This window comes from Nyctereutes procyonoides, unplaced genomic scaffold (assembly GCF_905146905.1).
Source record: "Nyctereutes procyonoides isolate TBG_1078 unplaced genomic scaffold, NYPRO_anot_genome, whole genome shotgun sequence".
Taxonomy (NCBI): Eukaryota; Metazoa; Chordata; class Mammalia; order Carnivora; family Canidae; genus Nyctereutes; species Nyctereutes procyonoides.
The window spans coordinates 734,212-760,896 of NW_026575024.1; the positions used below are offsets into that span (position 1 = coordinate 734,212).

A 26,685-nucleotide genomic window follows, 5' to 3' on the forward strand; every position below is an offset into this window, starting at 1 on the left:
GTCTCCCACTCAGTGCGACACGGAGGCCCCCGGGGCCGGGGCACAGGGGACGCTGACGCCGCCGTGGCCGGGAAGGCGCAGCCCTGCGGTGACCCAGTGTCCGTCCTGTCTGCCCTGAACTCGTACCAGAAGCTGCGGGGCGGCGTCCCCCGTGTGCGCCCCCGTGTGCGTCCCCCGCTCCAGGTGTCGCGGCTCAGCGCCATGAGCGGGTTCTCCTCTCCCTTCCCGTTAACCATGTGTGGATATGGGGATCGGGTGTCATGAGGACATCCGGGGCCTAAGGGGCCGGGAGAGGGACGGCCCGGGGTCGCGGTCCCCAGGAGCGGCACTGGCACTTTGGCAGCGGCCGGGCCCCACCCCTCCCCGAGCCACTGTCGCCTGCCCACCGCGCCGGGGCCGGGTCCAGGCGACGAGGGGCAGCCCGTGACCGAGGGCCCTGCGCTGCCCAAAGCAGCCGGTCCCACCGCCCCCCGGCCGCCCTGACTGGGGCGCTAGGGCCACCCTCGCACAAGGCTGCACGCGGCTTCGCTTGGTCGCCCGCACGGCTGAGGCGGACACGGCCGTGGGCACAGGCGTTGAGCTGCTTGGTCACGGGTGCGGGTGACCGTGTGCCTCTGCTTTCCCGGCCCAAGTGTCTTCAGGTCCGCTTGTCCCCACCCTGGACGGCTCCGGGGCCAGCAGGGCTCGCCGGCCTTGGCACGCGGAGCTCAGGGCGCCGGCGCCTCCGGGAGACCTCGTGGCCCCCGCGGTGGAAGCTGCTCCCGCCGGAACCCTCGGGTTCGTGTCCCCGGGTGCGCCTCTGCAGCGCTCACCTGACCCTTCTACAGCCTGGGCTCTGGTCCTTTCGAGTCTAGAATTTTCCCTTCCTCTCTGAATAAAAACGGGAACGTGGGGCCGGGTTTCCTGACCTGCGCTCGGCACCGCACGGCAGCGGCGTGGCTCAGCAGGTGACGGCAGGTCGCCGCAGCCTGGGTCCCGGGCGCACCGCCCGACGCCGCAGCTTGACGGCTCTCCCTCACGGGCCGACCGGGCGCCCTCCCCGTCCTGCCCGCTGTTGACCTTCGCGCAGCCACCCTCAGTGGGTCCCCGGTCCCTCGGGCTCTGTGTGTGGCCACCCCCCCCCCCAGCCCTGTGGCCCTGCCGAGAGCACGGGCTGCTGCGTCTGCATCGTGCTGGTTGCACCGCGGGTCGCGGGTGGCGGGTGGCCCCGCGCAGGGAAGGGCGTGCACCCGCCGAGCGGGCTGTGGTCGGTGGCTAACCCGTCGCTGTGTCCTGTTGCCTGCCCGCCCCCGCCCCCCGTGGCTTCTGGCCTGGGGGATGCAGCTCGCCGCGGGGTCACCTGCATTCCTGCAGCTCCGCCGTGAGGCCGCCTCTTACCGGCCGTGCGTCACCGGCTCTGCTACGTGTTCTTGAGCTGGGCCAGCTTCCCGCCGTCCCGTGCGGCCTTCTGCGGCAATCCCACTCTAGACAGTTCGGTTCTACATTCTTGACACTTGTTTGGGGCCCAGCGCATGTTTGACAGGGGGTGTGGCTTGCCGCGGGGAAGGTTCCAGAAATGCCAGGCAGGTGGGTCGGGGGGGGCGTCTGCTGTGGGCTCTGCAGACCCGTCTCGGGTCTACTTTCCCTCCTGACTCCTGAGCGGGTGCCGGTGTTGTAGGGTCACTCCGGGGTGGCCGCGTCCTCTCCGCTTGGTCACACGGAGGGGGGCTGTCCTCCCGGCGAACGTCCCCCTTCGAGTCTGGCGCTGCCTGTGTTCTGAGTCCACCTCTTCTGACGATGACGGAGCCGTTCGGCTTCCTCTGGGGTGAGTTTCCACGTGTCACGGCCAAACTGGCTCAGGTCCGTGGACCCGTGGACGCCCCGTGGCTACCACCCGAGCCGACAGACGGGGCATCTCCGTCCCCAGGAAGCCCCGCCCCTCCCCAGGAGACCGCGGCCCGGCCGCCGTCACTCTAGAGGCTCGCGTGTTCTAGAACCTGGTGGACGATCCTCCTTTGCGGGTGGCCCTTTGGCCCGGCGTGTTGGGGCCGGTCCCCCGCAGCTGTGTGTGTGATCGCTCGAGTCCCCGCACACACCGCCATTTGTTCATCCGCTGGTGGACACGCGGGTGGTCTCGTGTGCGGCGCTGTGGTGGCTCATGCCGCCTCGCACACTCACACACGCGTCTTTGTGCGGACGTGTTTGCGTGTCTGGGCCGCACGCCTGGTGGAATTTCGGGGCCGCGGGAGCCTGGTGCTTCGGTCTCAGCGAGGAGCTGAGAACCCCGCGAGCACCCCCGCAGCCACCCCGACCCCCACCCCTGGGCCAGTGTCGCCCGCGGGCTTCCCTCGCGCCTCCCTGGGGCCCGGAGCGTTGAGCGCCGAGCGCGGCTCGCTGGCCAGGGGGTGTGCAGGGCGCCCTCTTCGTGGGTTGTGGACACTCCGTCCTCATCTGTGACCGTGTTTTTCATTCTCTTCCTGGCGTCTTGAAAAAAAGCTTTTAATTTCGATGAGGCACATTTTATGACTGTTCCCTGCTGTGGTTACCGCCTACGGCTCCTAAGAAATCTGCTCATCCCGAGGCGGCGTGTGCTTGTGTGTTTCCTTCCAGAAAGTTCTGTGTTAGCTTTCGTGTGTCAGTCTACGGCGTGTTTGGAGTTAGCGTCCGTGCGTGGTGTGAGGTGAGTGGGGGTCGGTGCTGCTGACTCCGGGCCCAGTTGTCCCCGCAGCGCCTCCGAACGCCAACGGCCGCCCCGTCCAGCCCCTGGCCTTGGGGGCGGGCGTCCGTCCGGTCCTGGCCGCTCCGTCCTGCGAGACGCAGAAGCTGGCTCTTGCCTCTCGACGCAGTTTGGAGAGCTCACGTCTTGATGAGTCGAACTCACTCATATTTACTGTGATTCCTGCGACGCTGGGACAGGTTGAAGCCGTTTCTGTTTCTTTTTTTTTTATTTTTTTTTATTTTTATTTATTTATGATAGTCACACACACACAGAGAGAGAGAGGCAGAGACATAGGCAGAGGGAGAAGCAGGCTCCATGCACCGGGAGCCCGACGTGGGATTCGATCCCGGGTCTCCAGAATCGCGCCCTGGGCCAAAGGCAGGTGCTAAACCGCTGCGCCACCCAGGGATCCCCCGTTTCTGTTTCTGTTCACACGTTCTATCCCGTCCCGTGAGAGAAAACTTGACCCTGTCGGCTAACCTCGAGGGCTGTCCGTTCTGTTTTTCCCTCCTGGTGGCTGCTCCCAAATGTCCTAAGAGTAATAGGTCGATCCCACACCGCCCATCGCCAGGGGAGCCAGCGCTTTGGTTGCTTTCGGGGACCTGGCCGCCCACACCAGCCACGCGGAAGGACCTAGAACCGTGGTGACCTGTGCGTGTGGAGAGCTTCATTGTTCACCTGGTAGCGAATCCCATCACGTGTTCCAGTGCCTGTGGGTCTGCTACGTATTGGGTCTGATTCCTGGTTATTCGGCCCTTTTTGCAGAAGCCCCCCAAGCGGGCTGCCGAGGAGGATCTCGTTTCCCCTCTGAGGCTCCGTGCACTCACGCCGTGTCCTCACAGTCTTTTCATTTCGGTGATGATTCCAGTGGATCTGAAATCTGAGTCTTGCTTCCTCAACACTCTGGGTCATTATGCTCCCGGGACATGGAGCTGACTCATTCTTCTGCAGAAAGACGTCTAAGGAGCATTTCCATGATCTTTGTCGTGTTTTGCATTAGAGAATCCAAGGGTGGTTTATTTGGGGGGCGGGGGTCAGAGGGAGAGAATCTCATGCAAACGCCCTGCTGAGCGTGGAGCCCGACCCTGAGACAGGACCTGCGCTGAAACCAAGAGTCAGATGCTTCACCGACTGAGCCACAAGACGCTCCTAAATATTTTAATTTTAAGTCACGTCCTCGCCCAGCGTGGGACTTGAACTCGCAGCCCAAGTTCGGCTCCCAGGCCCCACCTACCTACTGCGCCAGCCGGGCGCCCTCTAAGGGTGGATTTTAGGAATTGACCCATTTGGCTCTCGAAGCCTTTATAAGTCTCCGATCTTCTCCAATCCTCCGGTTTTTAAAAAATTTTTAAAAATCACGTATTTCAACATTCCCATTCCTCATTCACTCGCCGCCCCTTTCATCTCGCCACGTAGATGCTGACACATTCTCCCTTTTTCAACTTTTTTTGAACCTCGGGGAGACGTCTTCCAGCTGACTTGCTGCTCAGGTTCCCGGGCGGCCGTCACCGCCCCGCTGGCTCGTTGCTGGTAACTCTGGCTTCGTGTCATCACCGCCCATCCTTCCCTCTTTGAAGGTGTGATGTCCAGGTCCGCGGGCGGAAGGGGACGTGTCCCTGCCACTTCGTCTCCTGGACCTGACAGTGGTGCCGCCTGTGAACACGTGTGGGGCAGTACATTCGGGCACACGTGTGCGTGCGTGTGCGTGTGCACAGGGCTTGGGGTGCTGCAGCGGCCCACGTGACACGTGCAGTCAGCCCACGGGGGTGGAGGAGGGCGGGAGGGCGGGCGGCAGGGATGCTGCGTCTCCAGCCCAGTGGCACGTCGGGGCGGGCAGGGCGGGGAGCCGGTTCCTGCTCCGGCTGGGCTCTCTGCTGGACGCCAGCTCCCGGAAGAGGCGCCCGGCTCTGCTCCCTGGCACCCCCGACAGCGCCCTTCCCGGGGGCACCCACAGCCAGCCCGAGGCTCCCATCGCTGTGAGATGGCGGCCCCCATGCTTCTGTCCCCACGAGCCCCAGACTCCTACCCCTTCTGCACGTGGCCCCCTGGGGGCACCCACAAGCTGCTCTCCCGCCCAGACAGCTCTCAGGCCACTCCCGCCCCCCAGGGCTCGGCCCCCTGTCGCCCTCCCCAGCCAAGCCAGCAGCCCACCCCCACCTCTGTCTCAGGGGACGATGGACGAGGTCCCGGAGGTCTGACCCACGGGTCACGGAGAACACACACCAGGTGCCATCGGGTCCCCGCTCAGAGTCCAGGCCCCCCCCCAGCCCCGAGCAGCCCCCGTCGGGAGCTGACCCCGCCCCTGGCAGTGGGCTCAGCCTTCTCTGTCCCCGAGCCACCTGCCGTTTCTGGGCGTGCTGTGGTCCAGGCCTCCCGGTGCCCCGCTCCCGTCCCCGCTCCCCTGTTTCTGCCTCTGCTCCACCGTCACCTCGGATGCCCACGTTGGCCTCCGCAGCTAACGGACGCCCCTCCCAAGTTCTTCCATGTGTGTAGGGAAAGATGTGGTGGTAATAGGTGTGGCCCTGGGTGCTTCTGGCACCAGCTGTGATGTCCAGGCTGCGGGGTGGGGAGAGGGGGGGTGGGAGGGACAAGGCACGGGGCCAGCAGGCCGGGGTCCCCATGGGGCCAAGTCCTTGGGAGGTGAGCTGGACGTTGTGACGGCTGCTAGGGAGGTGGGGAGCCCCCGAGGCCTGGCTGGGCCCAGGAGGTGACGTCAGCAGGTGTTTGAGGGAGGGCTGGGCGCCGTGCTCGACTCCCCCCCCCGGGGGGTCAAAGTGCAGCTGAGAAACCGTGTCCGGGCTGGGCTTGGGGCCGCACCACCAGGACACGGGGGCTCAAGGGAGACTGGGGGGAGCCTTGGACTCCACTTGGCAGGGCCAAACTCTGGGCCCTGGGACACCCTCCCTGCAGTGAGCAGCCCCGTGGTGACAAGCATGCGGCGGTTTATCTGAGTGCGGAAAGCGTACAGAGGAAGGGCTCCCCACCGCCCTCCTTTCGCTCCAGGTCGTCCCGGGACGTCTTGGTGCTGGAGTCTGGGGAGGGGTGCAGGCTCACTGTGGGGAGCACAGGGGCCGTCCTGGCAGGAGACAAGGGAGGGCACGGCTGAGGGAGGTGCCAGGCAGCTGGCCCCCAGCCCACCCAGCGCCACAGATCCGAGCTCCCAGGTCTCCGTGGGTCCAGGTGGGCCAGGAGCCCACAGCATGAATCTGCTCCTCAGGGCGCTGCTCCCACGGGCCCCCGCCCCCTGGTCAGGGTCAGGCATTCCACGTGCCCCCCCGGGTTAGGTGCTCCTATGTGCCCCCCCCCGGTCAGGTGCTCCCATGTGCACCCCTCTCCGGTCAGGTGCCCACTGTGGTGCACACCCAGTCTACCCTCCTGATGCGCTAACAACCACCATGGGCCCTCCTGGCTCCCCCACATCTGCCCATGGGCTTGCAAGTCTCCCCCAAGGCCCCTGAACCCCCCTGTGCCCAGCCATCCAGAGGCCCTGCTTCTCGGAAGCTGCGTGTTTATCCGTGCTGCACCCCCACCCTGCAGCCCGCCTAGTCTCCCCTCCCCTGGGTGGGGGCTCACCCGTTCCTGCCAGGGGTCTCGGAGGCTCGCTCCCTTTCGGCCGAGGGCTGCCCATGGGACTGAGGGTTCTGGGCTCGCCTGAACAGAAGGGGGGTGTGCTAGAGCCAGGGGATGCAGATGGGGCCCTGTTCTGGGGCGGTGCCTGAGCCCCAACAGACACCAGCGGTCGGCTCAGTGGCCCAGGCTGACTGGCGGGGGGCCCGGTGGGGGTTTTCACCCAGCACTTGCCAGCCTCTGGGAACTACGAAGGGCCGTGGAGGGCAGGGGTCCCGTCCCCCAGCCCAATGGCTAGCCCGAGGGGGGGCCCTCCTTGCCCGCAGCGTCCCAGCGGCCCCCTGCCCCTCTATCTTCAACCCTACCCGGGCCCCCAGGGGCCCTACGTCCATCCTAGCACCTGGGCCGTGAGCAGCGCCGCAGCCCCAGTCAGATGGAGGGACGCCTGACAAGGTCACTGGACCGAGCCTCCTGCCGCATCAGAGCAAGGAAGGAGGGCACGGAGGACACAGGCGGGAGGGGACAGCAGGGCAGGAAAGGGCCCTACTCCGGGGCTTCCTGGGAGAACGGGGAAGGGGCCTCCTTGAGAAGCCAGGAAGCCAGGCAGCGTCCAGCCCTGCCCGAGGGCCCTGTGTGTGGGCTCAGGGGCCCTGCGTCCACACCCCGGCTCCGGAAGGGAGGGGAGGAGCGCACAGGATGAGCACCCGTACGGGGGACGAGCTGCAGGGCCCTAGACCCTCCCCCAGGGGGTCGGTACCTCTGTCCTCGGGGCGGGGGCTGTTCTGTCCTCCTTGTCCAGGGAGCCTGGGCGCCTCCAAGATGGGCCGGGGGGGCCTGGCGCTCTCGTGGAGGAAGGAGTGGAGCTTCAGCACGTGAGCTGGGGGGTGGGGTGCGGGCATCAGCAGGGTGGGGCGGGGGCGGAGGGCTCCCCGCTTGCCCTCCCACGACCCCGCGGTGCACGGCCTAGGAGAACGGCCACCCAGGAGCCTGCTGGTGACCCCTCCTGCCCGGCTGGTGTGTGCAGGGGCTGCGTGGTGGGGGTCACGGGAGGTTGTGGGGTCCTCCCGAGGGGGCTGCACCACTCACTCTGGATGGCAGACTCGCAGACCCGGCTCAGCAGCTGGGAGATGGTGGCCAGGGACTGTGGCTCGCCCTGCAAGGGAGGACGGGCCACGTGGCCAGCTGCCCCCCTGCTCCCCAGGAAGTGCCCGGACCCTAGACAGGGGCCGCCTCACCTTCTCTCCTCGCTCCCCTTTGGGTCCCGGCAGCCCCTGCGGTGGAGAAGGAGAAAAGCCGGTCAGCGTGGTCAGCGTGGTCAGCACCGGGAAACAGCCTGCAGCAGGACAGGCGGCCGGGCTCCCCTCCGGGCGGGGGCCTGGGGGCAGCTTCTCCGCCCCTGCTCCCCACGGGCGGCACAGCCCACCCAAGCCCGGGGCGCAGGCCAGAGTCCACCAGGCCTGCGAGAGGAGCCCCGACCTAGCCCGCGGCCCCCGTCTGTGCCCCGACCTGTGCAGGGGCGGCCCCCGGGAAGCCCCAAACCCAGGCTCTTCGCAGGCCTTGCTTTACAAAGCGGCCTGAGGGAGGCGTTTGCTCACATCTGCTCCCCGCCTCCTCCCCACTCCTGTCTTTGCTGGGGGGCTGCTGAGAGTGGGCAAGGGACTTACCGTGGGCCCCACGGCCCCCGGGGGGCCTCTCTCCCCTGCGGTGCCCCTGGCTCCCGCCACGCCCTGGAAGCCCTGCAGAGGTGCAGAGGTGGGGGTTCGGCCGCAGGCCCCGGAGGACGTGGCCCCTCCTCCCTCCGGCCCTGGCTCCCTGTGGTCTGGGGTCCCCGCGGCCCTGGACCAGGACCAGCCCCTGCAGGCCGCTCATCACCCGCCTCGGAGCTCGGCCGGGCCCCCTGCCCAGGGCACAGCCCCGCCCGCCCTGCCCCTCCGACGATTCTTCACTACAACACTCCTGGCTTTGTTCCGGCTGTGCCCAGTGTCACAGCTGTCCTCTTGCCCCGGGGCGGCCCCAGCCGAGGCCGCCCTGGACCTCCCCACTCAGGGTAGTGTGGACCCACTGGCTGGGGAGAACGAGGAGGGGCCCAGCTCACGTCCTGAAGCCAGCCTCACCCATGCACCCGGCCCGGGCCTACCGGGAGCTCGGGCACCTTCCCGCCGTACGGATCTAGTGCAGGGGGCCTGGGGCCGCCCGCCCTGCCCTGTGGAGGCCAGAAAGACCCTCGCTGGGCTCCCCAGGGCTCCCGGGGTCACCTCGAGGGGTGCCTGCACCCTGGCTGTGGCCTTGCAGACTACTGTGTTCACCCCGAGGAGGCTGGGGGAGGAGCCTACCCTCGGGCCGGGGGGTCCAGGCAGGCCAGCGCTCCCCTCCAGGCCTCTCATTCCCTGAGAGCAGAGGAAGGGGCAGGCTGGGGCAGGGAGTGCTGGGCACCCCCACACGCCCCTCCTGCGGCAGCGCCGGTGACCCCCACGAGTGACCGCACCAGAGCACCTGGACACCCGGCCCCCCGCCCCTTGAAGCCGCAGCACCCGCGAGCCTCCCCCTGAGAGCCAGCGAGGCCAACCCAGCGTGGTGCCTGCCTCCCACCCGGGCAGCGAGCACACGCCCCCCCCGCTGCCCAGGCCGCCTCCCCCACGGCTCTGTCCGAGCTCTCTCCCACCTTTGGTCCCTGGAGGCCGACCTTCCCGGGGGCGCCCTGGTGACCGGGGTGGCCCTGGAAGGGAACAGACACGCTGGCCAGGCTGGGGCCCCAGTATGAACCAGAGGAGGAGGCCCTGTCCCCGAGACCCAGGTCCCCGGCCCAGGCCCACCCCACCTACGTGCCCTGAGCGGGGTCTGGTGCCACTACCTGCAGGCCCGGGAGCCCATGGTCCCCCTTCTCTCCTTTGACCCCCGGCGGGCCCTGGAGAGGAGAGAGCCTCAGTGGCTGGTCCGTCGGGGAGGAAGGGGGTGGGGGAGGGGCAGCACCTACCACAGGTCCCTGCACGGTCCGGCCCTGGGTCCCTGGCGAGCCCTGCTGACCTCCAGGACCCTCGGGTCCCATCTGTCCGGGTGGCCCAGGCTCTCCCTGCAGATGCAGGTTGGGGAGGGGCTGAGGAGGCCCCGGGCCCCCCTCCCGGCCTCAGTGGCCCTCCTGACCCTCCAGCTGACCCCGGACCCAGACCTGGGCTCGTACAGAGACGTCATCACCATCACCGCCCACCCTGGGCTGCGCCACCCGCTCTACAGCCAGGAACTGAGCGAGGCCACTGGTCCGGGCCACAGAGCCGGGGAGCCTCCTCCCCCTTCGTGGCCGGGGGCCCGGGGGGCGCCTGGACCCTCACGGAGCTCGGAGGCCCGAGCACTCCGCCCCCGTGCAGCGGGACGGGGCGCCCACTAGCCCCACTGTGAGACCGCGGGGAAAGACAATGCTTCGAATCATTGCGGTGACTTAAGCACATCAAGGTCCCGACCTCCGTGAAGACTGCACGGTTGTGCGTGACCACGGGCGAGAACACCAAGGCCGTGGCCCTCGGCACCCGGGGGCACACGCGGTGTAGGCAAGCCGGGCGGGGCCGGGGGACGCCAAGGCCATCTGCACCTGGTGGCTCCAGGAGAAAAACCATCTGGCCGTGTCCCAGCAGCCGCGGAAGCACCGAATCCTACTAAACATCCGCACTTGAGGTTTTAAGTCTCCCGATAAGACCAGAGCCCACGGACGAGCCAGGTACACTCCGCCCCGGCCGCCCCGGGCAGCTCCACACAGACGCCGCCCCGACTCCCGGCACACGGCGGCAACGGCCACGAAGGACGCGTGCCCGAGGGTTAGTAGGAACGGTGACCCGGGGCACAGGGCTCAAAGGACATTTGTCCCACAAGAAAATCCCAGCAACTTCCAAAGGGTGTTGGAGCTGCTTTAGGAGAAATGCCAATTAAAACGGCGTCAGCACATGTCACCTGTCAGAGTCCCAAGGTCAGAGACAAGAAGACTTGTAGTTGCCGGGCGGGGGGGCGAGGGCCCGTCCCGGGGAGGACACCCGGCTTCTAGCTGTGGGGCTCACTCCTGTATTCTCAGGAAGGTAGGGTCCCCGCAGGGCTCCCCACAACTCACCCTGGGCCCCGGGAAGCCCCGCTCTCCTGGGGCTCCGTTCCTTCCAGGGAGGCCCTGCAAGGGCAGGGCGGGGCTCAGTGCTGTCCACCCGCGGGCCCACGGCATCGCAGCCCCGGGGCCGGGTGGGACGGGAAGGGTCTTCCAGGGTGAGGGGGACCTGGCCCACCCTTCCCTCCCACGGCCTCTGGGTACAGCAGAGTCCAGGCTCTGACACCCACCACATAGCACAGCCACATAGCACAGCCACAGACAGCTGGGCCTGGGTCCCCCCCGGGGAAACTGGGGGGACGCTGGATCCCACAGCAGAGAGGGATGGAGAGGCGGCCGGGGGCCTCGTGAGCACGTCCCACGGGCGCGGCTGCATCAACCGCTCGGTGCCGTGGTGGCGGGATGTTGCGGGAGCCCCTGGTCACCCCAGGGGAGGGCGGGTGACTCACCGGAGGTCCTTGGGGCCCCGGGGGCCCGGGGGTCTGCGAGGCGCAGGTGCAGGCAGATGCGAAGGCCGGGCAGGTCTCTCCGTCCTTCTGCAGGAAGGACACCCCACCCAGTAAGTGGGCCCCTCGCTGGTCCCGTGTGGGCTACAGCTCGGGGTACCAGTGCCCGGGTCCAGGCCTAGGAGGTGGGGACGGGGGGCCCATCCTGGTGCCACCCCGCAGGCTGCCCGGCTGCGCCGTCTCCCAGCCCCGCACGAGTCCCTCGCCTGCCCAGGCCCCGTGTGGGTACAGGGTGCGGAGGCCGCCGGAGACTCTGGCTCCCCCCGGCCTTGCGGGCGAGCCCCTTGCTGGCCTGCTGTGTACACCCAGCTGTGCCCAGGGGAGGGGCAGCGGCCCCCCGACTCCCTCACACTGCGGCCCGCCTTGCCCCCAGGGCCTCCAGGACACTTGCATCCAGCTGCCCAGGGCTCTGGCTCTGGCCCAGAGGCCACCTCCTCCAGGAAGTCTGCCCTGGCCTCTCCCAGCACCGTGACGACGGGCACCCTGTGGACCCCCAGGCTCCCCGACCCTCGGCGGCACCAGCCGACCTACCGACGCAGGGAGCTCGCAGCACACGTCTTCATCTGCCCAGGAGTCACTGCACACGATCTGCAGCATCTGGAGCTGGAACTGCAGGGGGAGCGGCCCCAGGTAAGGCCGGGCTTCCGCGGCGTCCCCTGCCAGCCCGCAGCACAAGGCCCACGCTCACCGAGGCGGAGCTGCTCCGGGGCCCGCGCGCCTTGGCCAGCCTCCCCAGCATCATGAAGCCGGCGGCAGGCGGGCTGCCCGCCTCCCCGATGGGCCTCTCGGCCACCTTCCTGCAGTCCACGTACAGCCCGACCTTGGAGCGGCCCACGGCCACGTGCACCTGCCGAGACACAAGCTCCCCTGCAGCCCCCGCCAGGCGGCCCCCGTCTGTGCCCGCAAGGCCAGGCCTTATGAGACACCTCCCCGGGCCTCACTTTCCCCTTTACCCCATGGACCAAATCACACCTGCTGCAGACCCCTCCCAGGGAGCCGTGGGACCCAGTAGAGAGGACCGTGGGGGCCGCGGGAGCTGCAGCATCAGGGACAGGGGCTCCCGCAGCCCAACGGGGCTTCCAGGGAAAATGGGAGGGGGTAGGGAGGGGGCGAGCCCCGGGTGACGGCGGCCCACGGTGGGAGGCAGGCACGGCTTGTGGGTCCCGGGGGGGTCTGCTCCAGAGCCTGGGGGCCGGGGGAGGGTCTTAGGGGACGTGCGCTGCCGTCTTTCAGGAACCTTCCAGGACCTTGTGGAAGCTTCCGAAGAATATCCTCTTCACTTCGGGCAGGTCAAAGGTGACCTCTTGCAAGGCGGCCGTGCGGTCGTGGTGGAAGTAGGTCAGAGACCTCCTGCCCGCTGCAGGGGAGGGGCGACGAGCTCAGCGGCCCAGGGGGGCTGCACACTGACTGCCTGGGACCCGCGAGCTGCGCCACCGCCCTCGCCCCCGACTGACCGTCCAGCAGGACGCCCAGGACGGGCTGGAAGTCGTCGGCCGTCATCTGCCACAACGCGAAGGTCTCCCGGGGGGTCTCGGGCAGCACGCGCAGGAGGAAGACCACCGTGTGCTCGGGCGGGGGCGCAGCCAGGTCGGGGGCACTGTCGGAGCACGGGGGCATCTGCAGCGCGGGCTCCAGGGCCAAGCTGGCCACTCCCGCCCCCGTCCCCAGGAGCAGCACGGGTGTGTGAGGGGCAGAGCTGGCGGGGTTCAGCAGGACCCCAAGGTCCAGGGTCTCGGGGCCTGCGTCCTGGGGTCAGGAGCCCACGAGCGGCTTCCTCTGACCTGAGCTCGTCGGAGCGCTCAGACGGGCCAGGCGGGTTGTGCCCCTGCCCACTGGGGAGTGTGAGGGCTGCGAAGGGCAGGGAAGGTTAGGTCACCCAGTAGAATTGCTCCTAAAGGCCAAAGCCTTGCTATTCGCCCTTCATTTGCTCTTAGGATAGCCAAGAACCCCAAGGACCCGGCCTGGCCCATTCCTGGGGTTCTTCAAGCAAACTGACCCCAGGGCCTTGGCACAGGCGGCTCCTTCTCTCCAGGGCCCTTCCCCTTCCCTGTTGTCTCTCCAGGGGCCGCTACTTGTTGCCGCTTCCTTGGGGCACCTTCCTGGCCCCCCGCCCCAGGCTCCTGCTCTGGGGGCCCCCCCACTCACGCTCTTTGTGCCTCTGTCTGCAGTCAGTCAATACAATGTTTACACAGAAAAGGCAATGCTGTGCCTATCACAGCTCCCGCCTTGACTCAAGACGGCTCCGCAAGCAGGTCGGGGCCATGCGATGTCGGGAGCCACACAGCCTTGCTCAGGGCCTTGCTCGCTGGCCCCGCGAGCCAGCGGGACCCTCACTTGGACGACGAAGGGCCCTGGGGAGTGCAGGCTCTGGGGGGTCTCGGTGGGCAGTGGCTGCCCTCGTACTCCAGGCTTGCTGCGCACGCAGGCCGCCGGCAGAGACGCAGGGGCCCTCAGGGCACGAGGGTCGGGGCCTTCCACGGGGGAGTCGACCGGGAAGAGGCCCCGCACCAGCCATGTCCCCCGGTGGGCCCCCAGCCTCAGTGCCCAGGGAGGGACACGGGGGAGGTGGCCGCCCCCCGCAGCCGCCCCGTCGGACCCCCGCCCGTCCCCGCTGTCCCACCTGGCCCGGCGGCTCAGCTGGGCGTCCCTGAGGATGGTGAAGGTCCTGGCGCGGCCGAAAGCCGAGGGCTCCATGGCGACGCCGCGGACGGAGGCGTACTCCTTCTCCACCAGCCCGAAGGCCCTCATGAGGTCGAAGCCTGGGAGGCCAGGCAGCACGACGTCACCGTCCCCGAGGAGCAGTCAGAGAGCGGGAGGCGCAGGGGCGGGAGGCACCGCACCGGGAAGCGTAGGAGTTGGGGGGGCGGGGGGGCCGGGGGGGGGGCGGGAGGGCATCTCCAGCCGGCAGACATGGGAAGAAGGTGACTGCGGAGACCGCAGACCGCAGGTGGGCACAAACTCAAGCCCTCAGGCGCTCGGGGGCCTGGGCCTCCCGCCACGCTCCACGTGGACCCCACGCCTGGGGGACCCCGGGGCCCAGCACCAGCCACACCACCTGCCCCTGCTCACCCGGCTCAGACCGCCCACACCTCCTCTGACTACAGTGGGGAAGGGGAAGAGGGTGGGGCGGTAGGGGGGAGGGGCTCAGCTGTCACACGGGGGTGGGGGGGCGGGAGGGCCTACCTGGGAGGGGGCTGTCAGGGCTGAGCGCAGGGCAGGCTGCTGGGGGGCAACAGGGAAGGGTGAGTGCGAGGGGCCTGGCCTCCACCTGGAGCGACCCCGTGCCCAGGTGCCCGGCCCCGAAGCCCACGGGTGTGCTGGAGCCACCTGCAGGTCTTCAGGCCCGTGGTCCCCACTCCCCAGGGAGGGGACAAGGAAGGGACAGGGATGGCGTCTTGCTCCCCGGGAGACAGTGCCCAGCCAGGGCTGCTCCATGGGGTGCTGCACCCCAAGGGGGCACGGGCCAGCAGCACGCTCCAGGTGGCAGGGGCGTGACATGCCAGCCTGGGCCAAGTGCAGGCTTACTCCACCGCCGGGGACATGGGGGCGCTCAGAGCTTGTCCACCGGCCAGTAAGGGCTCGCCATCCCCAGAGGCATTCAAGCCAGAACGAGGTGCCCCACGGAGGCACACAGGGACGCTGGGGTGGCCGGCTGAGTGGCCTCAGAGGGTCCCCTGCTCTGAGCGTCTGTGATTGCGCAGGAGCCCAGCAGACAGCAGCCACGCACAAGCAGCGAGGTCCTCCCGCTGGGTCTTGGCTGTGGGCAGTCCTCCAGGGCCCACGGGTGCCATGTGCGTGGACTCAGTGGGCGCAGAGATGCCAGCCTGGGCCTCCCTAAGTAGCCTCCCGGGCCCCTTGCCCGTCCCGGCAGTGATCTGTGTTCGGCTTGCCCGGGACTCGCCGGGCTGCACGTCTGACCCGCGCCTCCCGAGGCAGATGTGCAGTCAGGGGCCCATTCCCAGCGGTGGGCATCTGCCCGCGAGGTTCCAGCCAGGAGCCCCCCGCCGCCTCAGCCTGCACACTTCCTATTGGACTGATGTGGTCTTAACCCCTGGGTAGTGGTGGCCCCACGCGGGGGAAGGTTTCAGGGAAAACCCCAATCGGCCCTGTGCTAGCTCTGCAGGGCTGGGCTATGTGCGGAGCATGACACATAGTGCAGGTTCTAGAGGCTTCTGGGGGCCGGGCTGGGGGTGCGGGTCGGGGGCCTGGCTGGGTCCTGGTGGTCTTGGGGTCCACTCACCGGTCCGGCCTGTGGCAGACACTGTCAGACTCTCCCCTGCTCCGTAGATGGCCGAGACCAGGACCCTGTATTTGGTGGCTGCCAGCAGGTCGGGCAGTGTCACGTGGCTCCTGGGTCCTGGGACAGAGATCTGGGGTGGGGGTACACGGTCACCTAGGTCCCCCTCCCGCTGGAGCATCTTTGCTCATCTGGGCATCTGAGCTCTCACAGGTCTGTGTCCTGCCACAGAGGAGGCACCACCCTCATCGGGGGGCTGTCTGCCCCCTGCACCCGGGACCTGGGGGCACGAGGGGCCACGGCCTCCCCGCTCCACACCCACCGACTTCTCGGGTCCCAAGCCTGAGGCCAGCGCATAGGTGAGCCGGTAGTGGAGGACGGGGCCGCTCGGGGGCGTCCAGCTGACTCGCAGGCTGTTGGGCGACTCGGAAGCCAGGGTCAGGTCAGACGGCGGGCTGCGACGTGCTGGGAGGCAGGCAGCGCCCAGGGCTCAGGGGGCGGCCGCGCGCCCTCCCCCAGGTCCTGCTGCCCCCTGGCCCCAGCTCCCCTCCGCGTACCAGGTGCGATACCAGGTGACATGAAACCTCGGCCAGCCCGGGACCCCTGCCTAGCGGGCTCAGGGGTGGCCTGCGGGCCCCGGGGTCAGGCCAGAGGGCTGGGTGCTCGGGGAGCTACCCGCCAGCAGTCCTGGGAGGATCTGGGTCCCCCCGGGCTGTCACTGCTGCTCGGCAGCTGAGGGCGGGACAGGGGTCACCTACGGGGGCTGTAGCGCAGGGACACCGGGTCACTGCGGGCCCCGTCCCTGTAGTAGGCCAGGATGGTGATGTCGTACTCCAGGTGGCTTCGCAGGTCAGGCAGGACCGCCATGGCCCGGCTCCCGGGGACGGAGACCTGTGCAGGGAGGGACAGGTGTGCGCCCCGCGGACAGGCCGGCTCATGGGGCTGGAGGGCGCCCTCCCCTCCCCACCCCGCACCTCGTGGGCCTTCCCGTCTCCCAGGGGTGTCCACTTGATCTGATAGACGAGCACTCCGGAAGCCGCCGCCCACTGCAGCCGAGCCTCGTCCCCGGGGAGCCTGGTCACCACGAGTTGGCTGGGGCTGGGGACCTTCCCTGGGCGACAGAGCAGGGACACGGGGCTCAGGGCGGCCCACCAGCGAAGGTTTCACAGCTGCGGGGCCACACCTGAGGGCTGCCGGGGCGCGGGCAAGGGACCCAGGCCCACACAGCACCCACGCCCACGTTGGCGCCCCCCAGGGCCAGCAGCTCAGCAGGTGGAGCCGGGTCGTGTCCGCGAGGCCCCGACGCCCCGCATCCCACCTGTGCCCGCCTGGCTCAGCAGTGCACACAGCAGGTGCCCATGCGGTAACCAGGTCATTTGAACCGTCCATCGGGGGAGGGACGCAGCCGTCCCGGGGACCCCCCAACCTCAGCCCACTCACGTGTGGTCAGGTGGCCGGTCAACGTGGAGGAGCCGCCCCCGGGGGAGAGGCAAGTGACGCGGACAGCATACGTGGTGGAGGAGGACAGAGGGCCCAGAGAGGCCGAGGTGGCATTCCCGGGAACCTCCACCTGCCAGGCAGCCAGGGTGAGGCGTGGAGCCCCGTCCCCAGGCCATGGAGGGGTCGGCCCCGGGGAGGAGGGACACGCGCCTGGGACCTGCCAGCCCGACCACCCATGAGCACCCCCGGAGCGGGGACCCTGGACATGCGCTGGGGGACCTCCTGGGGCCTGGACGCCCTCACAGCACCCCCTGCCCCGCGCCCCTTCACGATGTCATTTGTGGGTTTCTGATGCCTTGCTTCATGCCTGTGTGTCCCCCAGCCCTGCAGACCGGCCCCCAAGGACCGGGATGGTCAGGGCTGCCCTCTGCACCCCATGCCAGGCCAGACACCCACCAGCTGTGAATGCGGGGTGTGGGGCCTGGGCCGTCCCCATGGGGTGCCGGGCCCCCCAGTGGCCCCCAGGCAGGGCTGCGCTCACCTGCCCCGAGTGGCTGCCGTCGCTGGAGACAAAGCTGACCCTGAACAGGCGGACGGGCCTCGGGAGTCTGTCCCAGAACACACGTGCGGAGTCGTGACTCACATCCGAGAAGCCCAGGTGTCTGGGGGGCGCCAGGGTGGCTGCGGAACACATGGTGGCCTCAGGAACCAGCCAGCGCCCTCTCCCAGCTGGGGGGTGGGGGCCTGGGGGCAGCCAGGGGGGCACTCACAGGTCCTGGCGCGGATGCCCCGGGCCTCGCTGGCCTCTGTGCCCTGCAAGCTCTGCACCCGGACATCGTAGTCCCTGCCAGGCTCCAGGCCGTCCAGCAGCACCTCGGGCTGCCCCACCCGCACCTGCAGGGAGGTGGCACCTGCTGGCCGCTGCCCACGCCCCGCCACCCCCGCTCTCCCTCCTCGCCTCCCCATCAGCTGGCCACGGACCTCTCTGCCCTCCTCCTGGCCCGCAGGGGAGGCTGGCAGGCATCGCACCAGGTATTGTGTGGCCCCGGCCGAGGGCCGCCAGGTGAGGCGGATGGTTCTGGGTGTCACCGCAGCCACGGTCAGCGCCTGGGGCGGGGGCAGAGGCGCTGGGGGAGGGCGGACACTTTAGGAAGGCAGCATGCGGCACGGAGCACCTCCGCGAGCCAGTGGGACCCTCACTCGGACGATGAAGGGCCCCGGGGAGTGCAGGCCCTGGGGAGGGTCTCGGGGGGCAGATGTCGGCAGAGGAGCCCCTGGGAGCGTGGGGACGCCCCACAGACAATTCTGACTCTGCCCCCCCGACTTCACTTGGGGCCGAGTCTCCAGCTCACATTCCCGGGGAAACACGGCCACCTGTGGGGTTTCTGCTTAAAGCCCCTGCCCTGAGGGTGAGGGTGCCAGGCCCCCAGGGCTAGAAACCCCACGAAGAAGCCAGTCAGTGGTGCCGTCCACCAGAAACGGCAAGTCCACGGACACAGACGCCAACCGGGGATTGCCAGGGGCTGGGGGACGGGTGGGCCGCCGGGCGCAGGCCTTCCCTCCAGGGGCGAGGGTTCTACAGGCCGCTGTGAGGCACTCGCGGGAGGTAACAGGCAGGCCAGGGGCGGGGGGGGGGGGGAGGGCATATAAGGAGTGAGCGACTCAGAAGAGGATCCTGAGGGTCAGAGGGGCCCCGCGACTGGGTCTTGGCCACGCAGCGCCGGGCTGAGACGGCCTGCCTCTGCACCGGCCTCGTGACCCGGCCCCACCCCACCCACCTGTGGTCACCAGGCCCCGCAGGCCCTCGCCGACCCCGGCCTCGCCGACGGGGATCACAGACACCAAGTACTCGGTGCCGGCGGCCAGGTCGTGCAGCTCCGCGGATGAGGTGGGCCCGTCCACCACCACCTGCCACGGGGGCCACAGTGCAGCTGCAGGTGGGCGCCGGGGCTGCGGCCCTGGGGGCGCTGAGGTCGGGGCTCACTCCCCACGGTGCCACCACGGGCGCCAGCACCCACACGTGCCCCATCTCCTCCACTTGGCCATCGGGGCTCCCGCCGGGGGGCTGCCGTGGCTTTGGCAGGGCCAACATCACCCGGCTCGCCCCGACTTAGCTGGGGGCAGGCAGAGAGCCACCCCTCACCTCCCGGGGCGGGCCACCCTTTGAGGGCCGCCACATGATCAGATACTTGAGGGGCAGCTGGGCGGCTGGAGTCCAGGACAGGTGGGCGCTGGAGGAGGTCACCTGGGTCAACAGCAGGCTGCTGGGAGTGAAGAGGGTGTCCAGGGCGGAGGTGGCTGCTGCCGGCCGGGCTGGGTGGGGGGAGAGGACGGTCAAAGGCCCGAGGGCAGCCTGCGTCTGCGCTGCACCCGCTCTCCCGGCGGCCCCCGCAGGTTCCCCAGGCCGCAGGCCCCTCGGCCGCGAGAACCGAGGCGGGAGCGGGTGCGGGGCGCACCGTACAGGGGTCCCATCCCTTTGCCCAGAGCGGCCAGGTGGGGCCGCGGCCAGCGAGGGTGACTGCTCACCCGGGTCCCTGCTCCCGCCCTGGACCTTCTGGCAGATGAGGCGGCCGAGCAAGCCGGCCAAGGTGCCGAGCTGCGGGAAGTCCTGCACGTTGTGGACGGTGATGTCCAGTGGCTGGGACGCCAGGAGCTGCAGCTCAGCCTCGTCCGCGTTCTTCACACCTGCTCCCGGGCGCGGCGGTGAGGACGCAGCTGACCCCGCCCACCCAGGGCTGTCGTCCCATCTCACAACTAAGACCGGGGCCCCTGCCCGAGTCACCCGGTGGTCTGAGGGGGCCTCCCAAGCCTCGTGCCCGCGATCCCACAGGCCCCCGAGAGACGGCAGCTGGGTGCTGGCACAGGTGGGGCTGGACCCCCGAAGACCCCTCGCAGGCCGTGCCGTGCCTGCTGGGTCTCCACGGGGCTTGGGGCCCGGAGGGAGGCCAGTGTGCTTTCCTTGGAGGCCGACCCAGGAACCCGGGGCCTGAGCAGGGGACCAGGGTCACCAAGGAAGTCCCCTGCCCCCAGGAGCCTCCCAAATGTGCAGATCTCTTCCCAAGAGACAGAGATAGGAACTGACCAATGACGTGAGCAGGAGATCACCGGGGCACCGGGCGCTGTGGGGACGTCCACACGTGGCCCCCAACTCAGTGTGTTGCTGGGAGCCCCACACTACGTGTCCTCCTCCCTGCCCCCCGAGCGCCCGTTGGCCTTCAGCTCCCGGAGCAGAGACCGGTACTCACTGTGGCACAGACGCCACGGGACCTCCAGCCCGGGGTGCAAACTGCCCCTGCAGCCAGGGGGGACCCAGGGGAGGGCCGGGGCTGCTCACCCACAGCAAAGATGGCAACACCCAGGTCCTTGAGGATGCGGCCAGCAGCGCGGGCATCGTCCTGGGATTTGCCGTCCGTCACCAGGATCAGCACCTTGGTGGCCTCGGGCCGGGGCCCCGCTGCGGGCCGCAGGTTGTGCTCGAGCACGTGTGTCAGCGCCAGTCCTTGGGCACAGCCAGAACCGAGGGCATGCAGCCCGGGTCCCCTCCCGCCCCCGCCACCGACCCTAGCGCCCGACCCACCGCGTCCTGACCCTGCCAGCTGGGGGCCGCTCCGCTCCCTCAAAGGCAGCCTGAGACCCAGGGGGTGCCCGGGCACTTCCCGCAGGGCCCCTGCCCCGCCCACAGGCACCCCCAAACTCTGCCCCCGGAGGCTGCCCAGTCCCAGCCGGGGCCTGACAACAGGGGGGTTTTGCTCTTGGGGGAGGTGTTTACACCGCCCGAGGGACCGGCTCCAACAGCGCCCAGGGGTGTGTCCCTCTGAGGGGTCGCGGGGCCCGGGCGCACCGGTGAACGTGTTTCCCCCTTTGTAGCGCAGACGGCGGACAGCTGCCAGCACGTCCTCCTTGGTGCGGAGGGTGTTGAGGTCCCACTCGGTCTGGGGGTCTCCGCTGTACTGAGTCAAGCCTGGGAGGGGCGGGACTGGGAGCTGAGCCGCGCTCCCCGGACACCCGGGAGGACGCAGGCCTGCACCGGGGAGGTCAGCGGAATGTCCCCGGGCCGGCTGTCCCAGCAGCCCCGTGGGGACCGCCCCCGCCCGGGCTCCCCAGGAGCCCCGTCCTCAGAGTGGGCCCCCGGGGCACTGGGAGGGCTCGTGGGGACACTGGGGGCAGGGCCGCGGGGCAGGGCGCAGGTACCCACCGACTTGGACTTTACTTGGGCCGATTTCAAAGGGCTCGATGACGCTGGCCAGGAAATCTTTGACCTGCTGGAAGTGACTGTGGCCGATGCTCCAGGACCCGTCCACCAGGAAGATCATGTCCACGGGGCTGGGGGGTGTGCAGCGGAACTGGGGGCCGGCTGGGCGGGCAGGGAGGGCGGTGAGCACCTGGGCCAGGCCCACGTCACCGGTCACCACGCGACCCCCCTCCCAAAGCCCCCGGATCCCCTTCCCGGGGTTGGTGGAGGCTGAGGGGCCGCAGGGCTCATGGTGGCGGGTGCTCAGGTCCCTCCTGGACTCAGAGAATGCCACGCGACCCTCGATGCATCGTGTCAGTCCCCTAGGCGCCCCAGGGCGGGTTACTGAGACCCCCGGGAGTTCAGGGCCTCTGCCCTCCAGTGGCCTGGGCCAAGGTGGTGCCAACCGGGGTGCGGGCAGCATGGCTGGTGGCTCTGGGCTGAGGCCTCGCTGGCTGGGATGGTGGCTTGTCCTGACGACCCAGGAGCTCTTCGGAGACAAAGCCACCGCCCGGGTCTGGGGCTCCCTGAGAGTCTACACAGGCAGCGCCTCCAGGCTGAGCCCCAGGCCCGGGACAGGCCCCCGTGAAGACTGCTGGGCAGGGCGCGGGGGCACCGTCTCCCCGGCACAGCCTCGCCCTCAGAGCCCTGTGTTGTTGGGGGGGCCGTCCTGGAGACCCCAGGCCACGGGGACGGGAGGGCGTGGGGGAAGGCGTCCATCTGAGGAGACAGCGGTGGGCCCCCCGGGTCTGGGGAAGGTCTGGGGAGGGGGCCCGGCCGGCAGCGCCCGGGGCCGACAGAAACGCCACCCACCCGTCTGCCTGGCCTGGGTCGCCGTGACCCCACCCAGAGCCCGCGGAGGCTGGCGCCCTGGGGGCTCTACCCAACGTCTCCCTCGCTCCCGCGGAGTCCGTGGCATGGCCCTGCCTCTCGGGTCTGCGGTGCCTGAGAAGGGCCCTGCCCTCGGAGTCCCTGGGTGGGCGCTGCTCCCCGCCAGGCCATCCTGGGAGGTCACTGGCGTGTCACCTCTCAGCTGCCACCCGCGGGCTGGGAGGCAAGGGGCGTGGGCCGAGCACACCCCCAGCAGGTGACCTGCCCCCGTGAGGCTGAGCGACTCAGGACAGTGAACCCGTGAAACCTTGAGACGCGGGGGTCACTCCACCTGCCGGACTTACCCTCGCCCCACTCTGAACCAGCAAGGGTGGGCGGGTCTTGGCTTGGGGACGAGGTGCCCAGGGGCTCAGGGTCCGGGCGCCCCACGTCGGGGGGCGTGGGCTCCGGGGCGGCCCCCAGGGGCTTCCGGTCGCTCCTGCTCCCAGAGTGACTCTTCAAATCCTCGACTGCAGAGAGAGGCAGGGTGGGAGCAGGCCCGGGGGCTGCGTGGGGGCCCAGCTCCCCCAGAGCACAGCCAGGTGCAGGACCGCGGACTTACTCACAAACTCCCTCTGCGCCAGCAGGGCGTTCCCTGAGCCGGTGAGCTCGAAGATCTGCACGGTGTAGCCCTTGGAGGGGCTCAGGCCCCCCACCGTGGCCTTGGGGGTCTTGGTGGTCAGCATCACCTCCTGTTCCGCGTCCCCTGTGGTGGGGGTGGGGAGAGACGGAGGCCGCCGGGGGGCAGGTGTGTGTGGGTGTGTGCCGGGCCCCCCCACCCCGCTCCTGCCCTTCAGCCGGGAGAGAAACCAGGGACAGGTCTTTGCGACTCTCCGGGGACCTGATGGGAGGGACCTGGGCGCGTAATAAATTGAAAGACAACGCATCTCAGTGGCAAAATTAATCTGTCCTTTAGGAAACCTCCCCGTAGGGATTTGCCCCCCTGAGAATCCACAGGCCCTGCAGGAGCCCCGCACGGCGTCCTCGCGGACACCGTGAAGACGTGAAGGTGGGGGCACGGGGGGAGCCCTGAGCACAGGGGCAGGACCCGTGGTGCCGGCAAGCCCGGACCAGCTCCGGCTCCAGACTCCATGAGCCTAAGCAACTTCCTCGTTGTCCTGCTGCCCCGGCCCCAGGGTGGCTCCCCGCAGGCACACGTAGGTGCTGGGGGGCAGGAGGGGGGCACAGAGCAGCACGCTGGCCGCCAGGCCTCACAGCAGCGGAGGGCCTGGCCCCTCACCTGCCATGGGCTTCACCTGGACCAGGTAGCCAAGGCTGCTCCCCTCCGACTCCCTCCACTTCATCTGTAGCCGGTCCTCAGGCAGCACAGCCAGCCTCAGGCGGCCGCTCGCTGGGGAGACGAGACAGGGTGCTCAGCCCTGAGCCCGGGACAGCTGCGGGGGCCCCGGGACGGGGGGACCTGAGGCCCCACCCGGGTCCCGGGGGCCAGGGCCACCTGCTGGCTCGTGAGGAGGCTGCTCCCACCCAGGGAGGCCCACCTGGCCCAGCTAGGGGTACCCCCCGCCCACGGGGCCCAGGCTTGCATCCAGGATCGGTAGGAACAGCCCCGTTGGCGACCACGGCCTGGAGCCACTCGAGGGCCCTGCTGGGTGCCGTGGCTGTCCCGGGAGGAGGAGGGGGCGTGGAGGACAGAGCCCAGGGACCCAGCCTGGCCTCCCGGGGAAGCATCTGGAAGCTCCATGGCAGGGGTGGCTATTTTTGGAAAAGAGGGACAGAGATGGGCTTCTTCTGGCCTCCCCACCGAGAGCCGGGGCGTGCGGAGGAGGGCGGGCTGGGGCGCCCAGGACGGACACAATGAGCAGTGGTTCAGAGTGGGAGCAGCTGGCCGGGCCCCCGGATGCGCCCACTGCTCCCCGGGAGCACCAGGCCGAGCGGCAGGAATGTCGACGGGGCAGCTATGAAAAGCCGTTTGTGAGCGGGGGCCCCCCCTCCCGCCCATGAAGAGCCCTCTGTGTCTGCTGTGCCTCTGACGTGGGGGCGACACTCCCCGCTGCCTTCAGGGTCTTGCTGGGGCCCAGGACGGACGCGGGGGCCTGCCGGTGGGAAGGCCCCCGGGAGCGCCCCCTCGCCAGGACCATCCCCAGGGAAGGCAGCAGGGACATGCGGCCCCCACCCGCCCTACCCTCCTAGGACCCGGGGGGACCCTGTGGGCGAGGGCACCCATGTGCTGAATCCCGGGCTCAGAGGGCCCCTGGGCTCACTAGTGACGTGGCCCCACCTGGTGACCCTGTCATGTCACGGGGACCCGGGGACATGCCCTGCTGGCCGTCGCCAGTGTGCACGCTGACCCAGACCCGAGGGGTGAGCGGGCCAGGTGGCCGCGCTTGGGGTCGGCGGGCGAGGCCCCGGCGGGGCAGGAGGGGAGTGGCTGGGGGCTGACGCGGGGCGAAGAGGGTGCCCGCAGCTGTGCACCGGCCTTCCCAATCCGTGGGAGCTACAGTCCGCGGGGAGCTGGGCCAGGGCGCACCGTGGGCGGCTGTGTCCCTTTTGGGGCGTTACTCCAGGGTCCCTCCGAAAGGAAGCCCCGTGAACACCCAGGAGGGAGTGGTGAGAGCGAGGAGGCGCGGGCCGCGTGGTGGCCGGAAGGAAGCGGGGGGGGGGTGCTGCGCCCCGGGGACAGGGCCTCCCTCCCGGCTTCGGCTTCTGCTGCCCGGGAACATGCAGAGGGCTCGCAGCAGCGCCCCCCGGTTGGGCTGATGGGCAGAGGGCACGGGTGGCCTCGGGCGTGGGTCCCCCGGGGCGGATTCCCCTTGGGATGGCTGCTCCCGGGGCATCCCCCCACCCCGCCCCACCTTACCTGGTCCCTGGCTGAGTCCCAGAGCAGCACCCAGCCACAGGCAGAGGCGGAGCCCGAGCCAGGGGCCAGCGGGGGCAGTCATGGTCATGCCTGGGGGAGGACAGGCTGTTGGGCGACTTCCTCGTGTCCAGCGGTTTGTCCATCCAGCCACTCCTGAGCTTCTCCACCCACACCAGGCGCCCCACAGTGACCGGGGACACCCCACAGCTGCTCCACGCCCCGTCCACGGAGGACCGGCGTCCTGCAGGGCCCGGGCAGGTGCTCCCTGGGGCGAGGGCTCGCTGCCCCTCTGCTGCCCACCCCCGGCGTCTGGTCCTGTCACAGCCTCTGGCCCCGCAGCGCACCCTCAGGACGCTCACAGGCCAGCACCAGGCCGACTGCGACCCGGGCACGCACTCACCACTGGACAGACTGGGACAGCTGCTGCCAGGGCCACGGGGCCTGGGTACGGGCGGGCCTGGCTGCGGCCCGAGGGCGTCAGAGCCGGGACCGGGACCCCAGTCTGAGCACAGCTGGCCCCTGCCAGTCCAGGAGGGTGTCCTGGGTGGGGACTGGCCCAGAACCAGCCTCTCAGCAGGGGGAGAGGAGGTCCGTGGGGGCGGGGCTGGGTCACCCTTCCATCCCCAGGCTGCACACGATGCCACACCCAGGGAGGTCGCAGAAGTGCTGAGCCCGTGGACGTCCATGGGGCGTATGGGGCTGGACGGCAGTGCCCGGGAGTCCCCTCCAGGCCCCCTGCTCAGTGGGACCCCTTCCCGGGGCACGGGGGTCACAGCCTTGAACCAGGGTCCTCTGCGCACCACCTGCCCCTCCTGGCCCCGGGCCTTGGCCAGAAGGCAAGACCCCCCCTCACGTCACAGGCCTGAGCAGGCCCCTGGTGGCCCTCCTCGCCCCCCCCAGCCCCCCAGGACCCCAGGCCAGTCACCGACCTTCTCTTGGGCAAGGGTGGCATCCCTGGGTCCCCCCGTGGTCCCGCCACAGCCACAAGAGCCCGGGGCTTCTGAGGGCCCCTTTCCCTCGGACGTCACCGGCTCAGCCCAGCCCCTGGCCCACCCCGGCCTCCTCCCTCCCCAGGCTCTCCACCCTTCCCAGCTGCAGCCTGGGAGCCGGGGAGGGGGGGTGCGTCCCAGCGTGAAGGACCCATGCGGTGGGGGGGTGCCCCAAGGAGGGGCTCCCGGGGCAGGCGCCACCATGCGTGGATGGACGACGCGCCTGGGAGCCTCAGCAGCAGCCCCCAGCGTCGGCCGCAGGGCCCAGGCCCACACTGGCCCCCTGCAGCTACCCCCACAGCCCCAGCCGGGCCCCCAGGCCTGACACTTGGGCGGGACACTGGCCAGACCACACCCTGTTCCAGTCCCTGCCCTGCACCCACCTGATCCGGGACCACCTCCCAGGCAGCTGAGGGCAGGGGGAGCCGACGACCAGGAGCCCGCAGGACTGGCGGCCGCCCTGGATCCAGCTTCTGGGGAAGAGGCAGGATGGGGGTGGGCACTGCACGGGCTCCAGGGCTGGGATGGGCCACGGTCCAGCAGGGCTCACCGGGCCGCGAGCACTTGGTGGGCAAAGGTGGAGGGCACAGGCTGCTGGGCAGGGGGCTTCCTCCCATGTGGGCTCATCCCCTCCCCAGACTCCGGGCCCCCGGGAGGAGCCAGCTCCAGGGCCTCACCCCTGCCAGCCCACAGCCCGAGCGTGGGGAACAGTGCTGGGGGTGGGCGCACAGGCCTGGGCCATGACACCGAGGGGCCTTTGTCCCTGGTGCCGAGTGCCCCTCTGGCTCCCCCCGCCCCCGTCCTGACCGCTTTGTGAGTCCCGCTTCCGGCCCGGACAGCAGCGCTCCTGTGGCGAGGGTGGGCCCCAGGCCCCGGGCCAGAGGAAGCTCCCTGACCCGCCGTAGCCCGGGAGCTGCCCGAGCCTGGGGACCCACAGCTGGACCCCAGGACACGATGACGCTGGTGGACGCAGAGCCCGGGTGCCAGTCCCGGGACCCACACCGGAGGGGAGACCAGCAGAGGGCGCTGGGCCCAGCAGCCACAATCCTGCACTGGACGCACCGTGTCCATCCGTGGCCGTGGGCACTCGGGGCACACGAATGCACTTGCACGCACCCCGAGGCGCCACCCTCCACACGTCCTTGGCTGGAGCCTGCCCACCCCTCAGCCACGTGCCCACCCTGGGGTCCTGCACAGAGCAGGAGCTCATCACCTGTGACCCCGCACACCACCCAGCTCACTGTCGCT

The 26,685-nt window shown here is 69.6% G+C and overlaps 1 protein-coding gene across 1 annotated transcript; it reads right to left on the reverse strand.

Moving 5' to 3' along the window:
• Positions 1–5,715: 5,715 nt before the first annotated feature.
• COL20A1 (collagen type XX alpha 1 chain) lies at positions 5,716–24,901 on the reverse strand. The gene is made up of 36 exons (XM_055305183.1): positions 24,849–24,901; positions 24,449–24,538; positions 22,871–22,981; positions 22,193–22,336; positions 21,954–22,100; positions 20,725–20,883; positions 20,371–20,490; positions 19,864–20,028; positions 19,056–19,214; positions 18,673–18,830; positions 18,308–18,437; positions 17,511–17,656; positions 17,300–17,423; positions 17,071–17,210; positions 16,530–16,659; positions 16,064–16,200; positions 15,848–15,980; positions 15,412–15,554; positions 15,093–15,222; positions 14,036–14,071; positions 13,473–13,611; positions 12,307–12,449; positions 12,100–12,209; positions 11,541–11,699; positions 11,384–11,461; positions 10,796–10,882; positions 10,359–10,412; positions 9,117–9,170; positions 8,928–8,981; positions 8,599–8,652; positions 7,930–8,001; positions 7,501–7,536; positions 7,370–7,418; positions 7,023–7,142; positions 6,272–6,349; positions 5,716–5,774 (listed from the first exon to the last, which is right to left on the reverse strand). The coding sequence occupies exons 2-36, from the start codon at positions 24,534–24,536 to the stop codon at positions 5,749–5,751; spliced, it is 3,813 nt and encodes a 1,270-aa protein (XP_055161158.1). The 5' UTR covers positions 24,537–24,538; positions 24,849–24,901; the 3' UTR covers positions 5,716–5,748.
• Positions 24,902–26,685: the final 1,784 nt, after the last annotated feature.

Coding starts and splice junctions, on each gene's coding strand:
- COL20A1 (XM_055305183.1), bottom strand. CDS start 24,536: ATGACCATGACTGCCCCCGCTGGCCCCTGGCTCGGGCTCCGCCTCTGC. Junction 13,612..14,035: donor CCCTGACAGCCCCCTCCCAG/GTAGGCCCTCCC, acceptor CTGGCCTCCCAG/GCTTCGACCTCATGAGGGCC. Junction 11,462..11,540: donor CCCGGAGCAGCTCCGCCTCG/GTGAGCGTGGGC, acceptor CTCCCCCTGCAG/TTCCAGCTCCAGATGCTGCA.